The 12,223-nt window shown below is 33.4% G+C and overlaps 1 protein-coding gene across 1 annotated transcript in view; it reads right to left on the minus strand.

Annotated features, from left to right (window-relative positions):
- PRKD1 (protein kinase D1) overlaps positions 1-12,223 on the minus strand; it is a 280,608-nt gene that overhangs the window by 53,315 nt on the left and 215,070 nt on the right. The window contains 1 exon segment of the mRNA XM_025043367.1: positions 12,082-12,105. Within this exon segment, the coding sequence (XP_024899135.1) occupies positions 12,082-12,105 (24 nt within the window).

Here is a 12,223-nt window from a genome sequence, read left to right on the forward strand (position 1 = left end):
GGCTTTTTAAAATTTTACTTCAGTACAGAAATATAAAGCTGAAAACAAGGAAAAATAGTTCTTAATCCCACTGCACATATCGTTTCACTGACTTTTTGTAAAGTATTACATGCACGTGTTTAGAAAATGCTAGTGGTTCAGGAAGACAAAAAATGAAACATTTTAAGTCCCCCCAGTCTGCTCTACGTAGTACTTTATCTGAAAAAATGCCTAGTTTCTTCGGATTCCCTCAGAGAAAAAACAAACAAATGTGATTTTAAATGATTCCTCAACCATATAAAAATAAAGGGTTAAACTTATACTATCGTTTTTATAATTGATGTTTTAACTGATCATTTTAAAATTGGTGTTTTGGTTATAATTATATCTCTCTATGTTCTTGTTTGTATTTTGGAATTAATCAGCCCAAGGCAGAGATTTTTTTTTTAATTAAATGAATTAAAATTAACTGAGTTTTCAGAGTTTGGGGAAAATTTCATGGTATCTGTTGACATCATAGAAGTGTACTTGGGAATTATAAGAATAAGTGCACTTTGAAATCATCAAATAAAAGATAAATTAAATTACTTTTTAATAGTTATTATAATTATACACGTCATTTATTAACCACCTACTCGAATTAATCATTGTTATATGCCTTACAGGATAGGCCTTGTTATCTAAAGTTGAGGCATCTAAATTCACAAAGTTTCAATACATTCTTTTGGGTCAAATGTTGGTAAATAGTGGAGCCAAAACATGACCCTACATTTGTTTGACTCCAGAGCCCTTGTAGTATCACCTTACTCAGTCAATTTCTAATTTGGAATGATTACTGACAAGATGAGAAAAAAATCATATTTATATACAATTTCCATCTATTTCAATTCCTATCTGCACCAAAAGGTTAAATACCACATTACCAAATGGGGAAATTTTGATTTGCAGATTCCCTAGCTGCAGTAAAAAAATTTTGAGATGAGGTTCTACTTAGGGTTATTATGTCTATGGTTACAGTTACAATTAGAATTCCATAAAAGACAACTATAAAATGTAATTGCTCTGTAAAGGTTCAATTCTTGCAGAAATGTCTAGGGAGTTTATAAAGATGGGCTAAAGGTTTGCCAAACCAGAATCATGAACATATTGAATAAATATCTTCAATGGGATTGAAAAACAATTAAGTCCACAGGGTTAGGTTCCTCTTTTATGTGTCTTTCTTGAGTAACTGCAGCCAATGGGCCAGTTTTAAGCACAGACTAAAATAAAAAGTGATATTTTTCCATAGTTGGAAAGTTTTAACACTCAGAATAAAAGCTGACCTGATGTCACACTTTCTTAGCAAACTCAAAATGTTCTCAGATTTGAAAAATCATATGAAGAGTTGACCAAATCACTCTTCATTTATTTTCCTTATTTTAAGATAACTAATTCTAGACTGTGTTAACAGCCAGTTTGATGTAGGACTATTTACTGTATCAGGGGGCAAATTCACTTAGAAAAGCGAGAGGCAATCTGATAAGCTGAATGTTTTCTTCTCTTCCAACATGGTAACATTCACATAAACACTGCCATAAACTATGAGAATCAGAATTATTCTCAAGAAGCCATTTCATTTATCACTTTTGAGACAGGATTACATAAAGAATTTTAAAACATTACATAAGTTTAGGGAAAAAATTGGCTGTTATTTTGTGACCCAGAGCCTGCTCTACATACATATTCCAGCAAAGATGAGATTCACATGGCCACATGTATCCTTGGCAGAGAATAACAATGAACAAACTACAAATCTTATAGTGTCAGAAATTAAGACTTTAATAGCATTTAAGGTTTAAAAGCAATTTAAGATTGTAATGGCATTAATAAAGACGGCCCTTCTGTCATTCATGACATCCTAAAATTACAATCAGCTAGCAACATGACCAGAAATACTTATCATTACATTTTCTTATAGTTCCAAATATAATTAATAATTTTCAATGTTGCCTATATTTCTAAATAAAAAAGAAAAGCTTTAAAATATTGAGACAGGGTGCATGCATGCTGACTTCACATATGGGAACTGATTTACTGCTCAGAGATTGAGTTGTTTAATTTTATTAAACACTTTGGGAAAGGTAGAGTGAAGAAGCCTTCTGAAGTTTTGTTTGCATAATTATATTCTATGTTTCTAGGAGTGGACACGCATACATTTGCACATGCCTCTCCCTATCACAAGGCAAATCTAAGAAGCTAAGACATAAGGGAAGACTGTATCACTATCCGATGAGTTTGTAAGTGCTCATGAGATATTTATCCATTCTTCAAGCAAAATGTACAAGGCCTTCATTGATCTATAACAAATTATAAAACAAACAGAAAAACAAAAGCCTGTGAAATAAGGCCATTGTCCTATAATACATATTTATTATTTACATAAATATTTAAGAACCACAATTTCTGACATCCAGCCAGTCATCCCTTTAAAAATATTTCAAATGATGTGAATACAAGCCAAACTGTTCTAAGGATTTTCAAAACCAATGATACATTTTTCATTAATAATTAATATCATTACTATTTTAAGCAAAAATACGTGATTTCAATTGTTATATGATTTTTATTTGAAGGTATGTACACCACAAAGTCATAATTACCATAAGTTGATGTATGAAGTTACAGAGCAGGCAAAAATTTAGAAACTGGTAATTTTAAACAAAAAGATGTTTAAGAAAAGCTTATCGATTGAAATTCAATTAGCTTGTAGTTTAAGATAACTTTAACATGAAACTGGACTTAGTTCTTCAAGGGTTATTGTTGACTTAAATAACTAGGCTTTTTAAAAAAATATACTGCATGATTATACAAAGTAAAGAGATATAGTATTACTTTGTTTCTTCATTAGCTTACTTCATTTTTTTTACTTGTATATTTAATTATAATGTGTGCAGTTCTTTAGAATTTTAAATAAGATCTTTCTTTAAAGGTAATTCTGGTAATAAGAAAATTCTTCATTACTCATCAACAGAATGAAGGCTTTATTAAGATTATTAGGTTAACTAAATGGTGTTTAAATTAATTTCCGATGTTACTTGCTGTTCCAGTTTGGCACTGTGTATTTAGTAAACCTGGGAAATCTGCAGAATAATTGTTTTTTACAGGAATAGGGAGGAAAGTTGAAACATTCTGGAAAGGGAACAACTACATTTTGTTTCCTTCTACTTCATTATTATGTTCAGAGCAAAACTGGCTCAGAACTTGCAGAAGAGATTTAAAATCTCCTTCTCTATAATTATGGTAAGCATATGCAGGAGGATATACTTCTAAAAATTTACATTTTTACATCAGCCAGGGGGCCTTTGCATTGTTCTTTTCCTGAGTTGAGAGGAGTTTGGATTAAATTACAGGTGTGAAACTTTTGTGAGAATTGACATTACTGTAAAATATAGTATTGGGATGTATAGATGTAAATGATTTGATTTGGCAAATTACAGATGATGAAAACTATAAAGGTCTCTTCTGTTCTCAGTGTAAGGGTTATCTATCATGGATATGAGAGAATATGAGAACAGAAAAATGATGAAAGCTAAAATTTAAAGCCAGAATTAGAGATAAAATAGAATAAGGATTATAGAGATTAAATTTTGTTTAAAAGTTTGTGGTCTTGTGAAGTGTCTGCAACATTCTTATGTTAACAGTGTTTCATTTAAAATTACTGCCAAAGTGAAAACTATATGCACTGAATACCTTCGTACAGGGACAATGCGTCCTGGCTTTCTAGAGATTAAATTTGTTTTTTAAACTGGGATGCTAAATTAATGACTCAGCAAATTTGGAACCTTCCCAGAAATGATTGGTTAGATTATGGAAACTCCAACTGCCAGCAAGTCTTTAAACATTTAAAACAGGACTCTGAAACAATTTCCCGAAAAGGTACATACCACTTCAAAGTTCAAAATAAATTCTCTTCATTAGTAAAACTAGAAAACGGGGGTGGGGCGAGGGTGGGGGGAAGCTGTCTTCATTTGTGGTTTGCTTGTTGTCATTTATGTAAAGATCAAACAAAAGATTTTCTGAGAGATAAAAGCCATTTTACAAAAAACACAGTTCAAATAAATACATGTTGACAAATCTTTATGGACCTGTCTCAATTATCAGAGAAGTTTCTAAGGGAAGGACAGTATCTTAGAATATTTGTCCTCTATTAATGGAAAGAAAGTATCTGGCACCTGATGAGCAATAAGTATTGCTAGACCTGATCAGAACGAATGTTTTCAAGAAGTAAATGCATGAGAATAAATGGATGAGACATTTCAACAGAGATATTCAAAATACAGACTGTACCATAAGCCTTTAAAAATTTGAATGTCACATGAGACTGTAACTTTGACATATTTGCTTTACTGGATTTCAATTTTAAGAGTACTGTTGGCTACAACTTCAGCTGCACTTTGAACTTGTCTGCATGTTCCTCACCCTCACTTGGCATATCACCATGAATACGAAATCTGTGCACAACTCTTCTGCTTTGGAAAGAGAAAGGTAGCAAGCTCAAATATCTGCAGGCTGTTAATATTGATAGGTGGCTCCTCAGTGTCATGGATGCAATAGAGAATGGTGGAGACTACAATAAATTGGAGATGCAGGGCTTAATATAAAGAGGATGGCCACTGCTCAAATACTATGAATAGCTGTCATGTGAGTATGTAAGCCCAGTGCTGCCAAACCTCTTAGTTTTTACAAAAATAGTCTGAAACATTTGCCAGTCTGTATTTGAGTAACAAATGTGGTCCAGGGGGAGTCAGAGACCTTTGAACTAGATAATGGCATAAGACACTTTTTATAAGTTTTATATGTGCCAAACTCTTTTCATAGTACTTTACATGTATTTAAACCCCATGAACACTACTAGTGTTATGATCCCCATTTTACAGATAAGGGAACTAAATCACAAGAAGGTTAAATAATTTGCCCAAGATGATATAGCTTCTAAGTAACAGAATTATGAATTCAGGTAGTCTTGCTCCGGATGATAATAACAATTACTCTCTCCTTAGTCTCTCTCAAATCTTACATTCACTAGTTTTATGCTACTATAAAAACAGAAAGTATTTTCTTCCCCTCATTTAAGTCATAAAGGAAGACTTCGTAGGAGACAAATGAAAATAATTAATAGTATGTTCTACAAGCAATGTGAAAATATTGTGAATCCTGTAACCTTGACCTACAAAAGAGACTTTCAACCAGCTTGTCTATGCCTAGAGGATAGGATATGAGTCATGCACAAAACATAATGATGAAGTGAATAAACAGCTTCTATTGCATAAGCATCACTCAGTTGGCTGCCCACTTTCCTATTCAGGTAGTATTATGTTTAGAAGATACTAGCACAACTGTGTGAAAAGAGATGCAACCAAACATTAATCTTTTATTCCAGAAGTTTTAAGACCTAGTATCTTGGACTATAATTCAAAGAACTGTGCAGAATAGTTCTCTCCTATTGCCATCGAGATAAATCTATCTGATTTAACAAATGTTTTCTGTGGAAATCCTACCTGAAAGCCCAATTCATACATATGCTGCAGGACATATAAAGACCAGTAAATAACAGTAACTGTGCCCAGTGAACTTACTCCATCAGAATTCTGGACACAACATAATTGTTACTATCAATAATAACAACATGTGCTTTTTCCTGATTTCTGCATGCTTATGCCCTTTATTCTTCAGATTCCAGTTCATATGTTACCTTCTCCAAGAGGCCCACAGATGACCTAACTTATTGACCATTCCTTGTCCACACTCAGTTACCTTCTGGCACGTCATCCTTTCTCTTCCAGAGTCATTACTACAGCTGTCTTATTTACCAATTTGCCTATTGATTTTTTTTTTTTTTACTCTCTCCTTTTAATAAACTATAAGTTCTATGAGGAGAGGATATTGACTATTTTGTTTATCACTGTATCACCAACTTCTGGAATACTGCCTCGCACAGAATAAGTGTCCCCAAATATGAAAGTTCAAGAAAAGAGAAAGTACATCCATGGTGCACATAAAGGGGTCATTCAGAAAAGGGGTTTCCTGAAGAGGCATTTGGTGTGGACTCTGCAGTGAGTCTCGCCATGCAATGACTATGTTGAGTATTATTAGCAGTCCAAATTCTGTTTAAGACAACTCAATCCATCCGATCTTCAGACTGCTTAGAAATTTATATACTCTGAAACCTGTTTATGCCACTTGGAAATGATTACCTAACCCCACCCATCTTCTCTGCTAGTGAAATATCACTGTGAAGGCTCAGTCTGATGCTGACTACTTTCTGAAGTGAAAAAGAAACAATCAGCGCCTTTCAACAACATTTAGATAAACGTATTACCTCTCACAGGGGAAGTCAAGTACAGACAAGTTCTTGGGCAACAGACAAGCCTGAAGACCTCAGTGGAATGGAGTTCACATAGGAATACCCATGTTTCCATGCCGTATAATCCACTGAGTAAAGAATAGGGTGTTCTGTGAGTTTCAAATTGTTCAGTGTTATTCTGTTACGATTCTGATTCTACATCTTTGAACTACCTGCCAAGTGTGTCAGATAAATGAGTTTGGCTCCTCAGTTGGATACCCTACGCATACAGCATAAATAAAAGCTAATCAACACCTTTTCATAACAATGAAAAGCGTTACTACAGGGCAGAAAAAAATGTGCCCCCTGCTTTGTGGTGACTGAAGCTGTATTTTACAGTGGAGAATCCATTTCTTAATGTTTACAGCAATTTGTGAAAGCTTTCACAGTAATATCATATAATCTCATTAAAAATACAAGGTGATCTGGATTTCTTGAGTGCTAAAGTAGTCTTGGAAGTTATATTAACTTTTATATTACCTCTTTTTTTTTAAGTAAATAGAAATGAAAGGTGAAAGAACCTCACTATTTTCTTAAGTGATCCACCCTTTGCAGGAAACGTACCAGAACTGTTAGTGAATTCTTGCAAATAACACCTACTGTTCTTTCAAAATATCAGTTACTAACATCCCACAAATCTGTGGGATCCTACAGGAAAAAGGAGACATAATATAAATAAGAGTACCTCTCTTTTTACTTGAAGGCAATGCAATCTTAATGCCATGCACTCTCAATTTATACAATAAAAAAGGAACATGTTCACTAAGGAAAAGAATAACTGTGCATGTCAATAACTTCTGCTTTGGGGCTTCGAATGTCAAACTTGATCTACACATAGAAAGTGAACTCGGTGGTAAACAGATTATGTAGAAAAATCAAGAATAGTGATTTTAGGGACATATCTTCTTATAGTATTTGACCTTGCTTAAATTGACAGGGGCTTGGCCTGGGATTACGAGCTCACTGGAAAGCTGAATGAAATAATCTGGAAAGAGGCTGTCCCATTGATTACTGCCTTGGAGACATCCAGAAGAAGTGCAGTAAACACAGCCCAAGGCTACAAAGGTTAGAGTCTCTCCCTTCAAAAGTGGCCCACAAGGATAACTTCATAGTATTATATAGAATCTTAGCCTAGAACATGTGTGTATTTATAAGCGCATGTGCTTCTGAAAAACATAGTAGAACTGAAGACTACATTTTAATGCAACTCAGTTTAAAAAGAGAGAGAAAAGATGAGACTTCCTCCCTTACCTACCATTTTTGTTTGTTTGTTTTAAAAATACAGAAGAGCACTAATTCAATGAAGGAGTATCGCTAGTGAAGTTTTCAAGCATAGCTACAGAGGAATAGATACCACCAAAACTGGGCTATTTGAAGAAAGAGATATATTTGTTCTTAACTTTTGGACATTTTTCCAGCTTGCATTTCACTATATTTATTATCAAAATGGCAACACTTCACTATTCTTGAGAAGGGAGAGAAGAATCCATTGATTAAAATAGAACCAAATATCAAAAAATCATGTCTAATGGATCAAGTAAAATAAGTACCTAAATATTTCTAAAACACAAATATTTTAGAAGCTGAATTATTTTCAAGTTTCTAGAAGTCTAATTTGTAGTACCAATTCCAATCTTCCATTTTCCTCATTATTATCTTTTACACGAACCTTTATTACCTTATTAATTTATTTAGGATAAGGACATTCATGAAGTCACATAAGCTCTCAAAGTGAACATGAGCAATCTTTTCTCAATATTACTCAGCTAGGAGCTCAGTAGTCACTATTGGTCAAGAATTAAAGGAGAAGAGACTGAAATCTGGCCAGGTCTGGCATGACATTAAATGGATACAGACGACCAATAAGCAAATGCCTATTATTGGTAACAAGGGGCAGGGACTGTTTGTATCTTAAGGTAGAAAGCAATGTTTTGCATCGAAAGGCTTGGCTTGCAGGGAGAGTTATGAAAGACATGGTACCTTTCCTGCATGGGGAGCACAGGAACTTCAGAGCCTTCGTTTAAGATCCATTTGTTCCTAAGACCTATATGTTTATAAGTATGAGTAAGTAGTACGTGATGCTCCTTGCCCCAGTGGAGTTCATGAGAAACACTCCTGCAGTGATCATATTTAGAATCACATATCTGGAAATGTTTTTCAGATAACGAATTAATAATGTACGTAGGATAAGCCAGACATATTTGAATGAAATCAGGCAACAGCTGATTAGTAACACATGAAAGGAGGCCACACACTCTTAATTTTACAGAAGGACTCCTTCCTCACAAACCTACTGGAGCTCTTCTGATTCTCAGCGGGTGGAGAAGTGCTGGTTAAAGAATTCTTGGATATCTTTCCTCACTGAAAGTATGCACTGCCCAGGTATGAATTTGGAGAACTAGTTAACACAATCATCAAAAGAAATCTTGCAATATCTGGCAAATGTTCTACAAGGATGTCATGGTGCATATTTAAATGGAAAAATGACTTTTTAATTCAGATGAATCACCAGGATTCCTGGAACTCCAGAACATGAGAGTAGTAATTAAAGTCTCTCCTTCTAGATAGAATTTTGCTACTTTGGAAAATATCCCGGAAAATATTCATTTGGCCAGAAATATCATCTGAGTTTCATTCAGAATTAGAAATAGCTTTTTTCTTCATTTGTTCATTTGAAAATAATCTACCTTGACTATTATAAAGTATATCAGATTCATATCCAGTTACAGATAGATAATACGATATTGTTATTCTCTTTTCTTCTTTTTTTTTTAATGAACAAAAACAGTAACTGAATGAGTCAATTAGGGAGAGATTTTCTAGGAAAGTATGCAGTCAAAAGTTCTTTTTTTTGGTACGATACTTGTCTTAATTGAATGTGAGTCAGCGATCTTTATGAAAATAATAGCAGTATATGGCAAATTATTATTTAGAGAATATATACCCTAATATAAAAAGTTGAACTGAATGTTGTCTAACTTTTATAAAAACTAAAGGATGTAGAACATGAGAATATGAAACAAACACAGGGAAAACTTTTGGAATGAACAATTTATTTCTTAATAATTTCTATAAGGCAGTCCGAATGTTAAGAATTAATAAAAAAGACTAGGCTAGAAGCATTTAATTTCACCAAAAACAAATTCTCTATAGTGTTCCTTTACATCAAAGCTATAATACTAAATGCTCCCTTAAAGACATTTAAAAACATTTGAAATAACTTCAGTAAAGTTCTAAAAACTTTAAAAAATTCCATAAGGACTATATTACATAAAAAAAAAAAAATCGTGTCATAATTGTACCTTGCAGTTGCAAAGGACACCAGTGTTTGAAATTCTGCTTTATTTTCTACAGTGACTTCAGCTCCTTTACCTCAAGAAAAGACCATTCTCCTCAATAATTTGGCAAAAATATTATGTATATCTGCCCATATTGATTATTTTTATCAAGTTATATATAGTAAGATAATGAGTGAAAATAAGTTTTCTCTGTGTTAAAATATCAGTATGGGAAAAGACATAAAAAACACACATAAAACTGAAAATATACTTCCATCATAGATTAATAGAGGATTATTGTCATAACATGAAGATTTGAAGCAACGAATAAGCAACTCAGTAGAAAAAGAGGCAATTCATCATAAGTGAAATATAGTCAATAAATATATGACAAGCTGTTTATCCTCCAATAAAAAATAATATTTAGGCATAGAAAAATTTTTATTCTATCAAATTAGTGAAAAAACCTTTTAAAATATTCATAAAATATATTGTTGGGAAGAGTATAAGGAAATAAAAACTCGCATACACTGAATATTACTAATACTTATAAAAATGCGCAAAAAAACATAGAAGAATGCTTATTTCATTGTTGAAAAATAAAAAAATGAAAATAATCTAATCAGTAGGTTGATTAATTAATATATATCATGATGTAATGCCAGGAAGCTTTGACCGTGACATATATTACTATATTTATTTGTTTGCAAATTGTTCATTTACACGAGCTCAATTAAGGCAGAGAACCAATCTAAGTTTGTATACTTTTGCATCTTAGCGTTACAAACCTAAGTGTAAACTGACTGAAACATGCTGAACGTGGAGCCACAGCCAGGTTTCTATAACAATTCTGCAACTCACACAATTGTCGCTCTAATATTTCTCTCAAAAATTCGTCGTTTTCTTCTAAGACATTTATGAGAAGAGTTTGTTACCTTTCTACACACTAGAGATAAATAAATTCAAGAACAATAACTGATGCAGAAAATGCATCTTTTCTCCATCTGAAGCTACCCCGCGAAGGCCTTGCTGCCTTTTAAGTTGTACGGCCTCCTCAGAAGAGCAGACTCTCTTCAGGCCTCGCACACAATCTGTTCCTGATGGCGATGCAGGAGAAGGACGTGAAAAATGTGTCCCATCCTTCTTTGGCTTTCTTCCCAAAAGATAATTTGAAGAGGCAGATACTAATTCACATTTAAAATTATGTCTAGAAGGCACTGTAAATTACAAAATTTAAATTTCCAGGAATATCAAAACTTCCATTTACTGAGCTTTCGCCCTGGACTTCTCTAAACAGGGCACCTTTTGAACTAGGATGGTTTTTCTAAACATAGGAATTTATTATTGGGGAAGATTACTTCATTTTACATCTTTTAAATCAAGATATCTTGACTTATCAATTTTATTTGACCCAGAATGGTTCTGGTTGCGTTTTCATTAGCTTCCTTTGTTAGAGTTACCTTAACAAGATCACCTTAAAATGAACACTAATAATGGTATTTGAAATTTATAATCTCACAAGGGAAACTAACAATACATTGACTCTTAATTTGCAAGAATTATAGAAAAAAGGAAGACTAAACAAGTCAATTGGTCATAACAAGTTAACATAAGAGGACTATTGTATACTCTAATGCTTGACCTCAATGCCTCATCTCAGTGTTCAGGTTATTAATTGCTCAAGATAGAGAAAAGCTCAGTTTTGGAGGGGGACTTAATTAAACCCTTTTGAAGGAAATTTGTTTCTTTTCCACATATAAGTTCTTGAACTGAGACCTTGAGATGTCCACTTGCATACCATCCTTTAAAAAAATAATTAGATTGTGATAACACATGAAGGCTTAAAAATTCCTTTCTTGAAAAAGTTATATTCATCTTCCAGCAGTCCTGGTTTTATGCCTTACTGTGCCAACCAAAACTTTTGTATTCTAAGATGGTGACCTCACTTTGCACAGTTCTGTGGTACCTGGCATCGGGACACAGTTCCAATATACATACATTTCAGTTAACATGCTACAGGGTAGAGTGAGTGCTGACTGTGTCCTGTTCTATTTTCAATCTGTCTGGTCAGTTTCATAAAAAAGACACCAATATTATGAAATCGAGTATTCTGAGGGGAAAATTTTACCTAACAAATCAGAATGGATTATTCTAATGTCTACATTGCCCTTTGTCTTACTGAGGACTATGAAAACTTAAACAATAACAAGAAAAGACAACAAAACCGGTGGGCTTGTTGTAGTTCAATAGATTGGATACTGAGCTAAATTATTTATTTTTATTTATTTTTAAATTATAGTTGACATACAATTCTGAGCTAAATTCTGACCTGATTACACCCATAGAATCAATGCAGATAATTGATGTCAATCTAATATCATAATGTTGGTTTGCAAAAGATGGTGAAGCACATTCCTAGTTCCAGCTAAAGTTAGTACCTACCTCAAAGCCAGGACTCAGAGGAGACTGAAACATGAAGTTGTAAGAGCAAAAAGCAGGCAAAGGATCAAAATAAAGGGAAGAAAAAGACAAGAAAACAGTGTTATTGGGGCGAAGGCAACACATGTTACTCAATAACGTTTTA

The sequence above is a fragment of the Pteropus alecto genome, unplaced genomic scaffold (genome assembly GCF_000325575.1).
Source record: "Pteropus alecto unplaced genomic scaffold, ASM32557v1 scaffold171, whole genome shotgun sequence".
Lineage (NCBI taxonomy): Eukaryota > Metazoa > Chordata > Mammalia > Chiroptera > Pteropodidae > Pteropus > Pteropus alecto.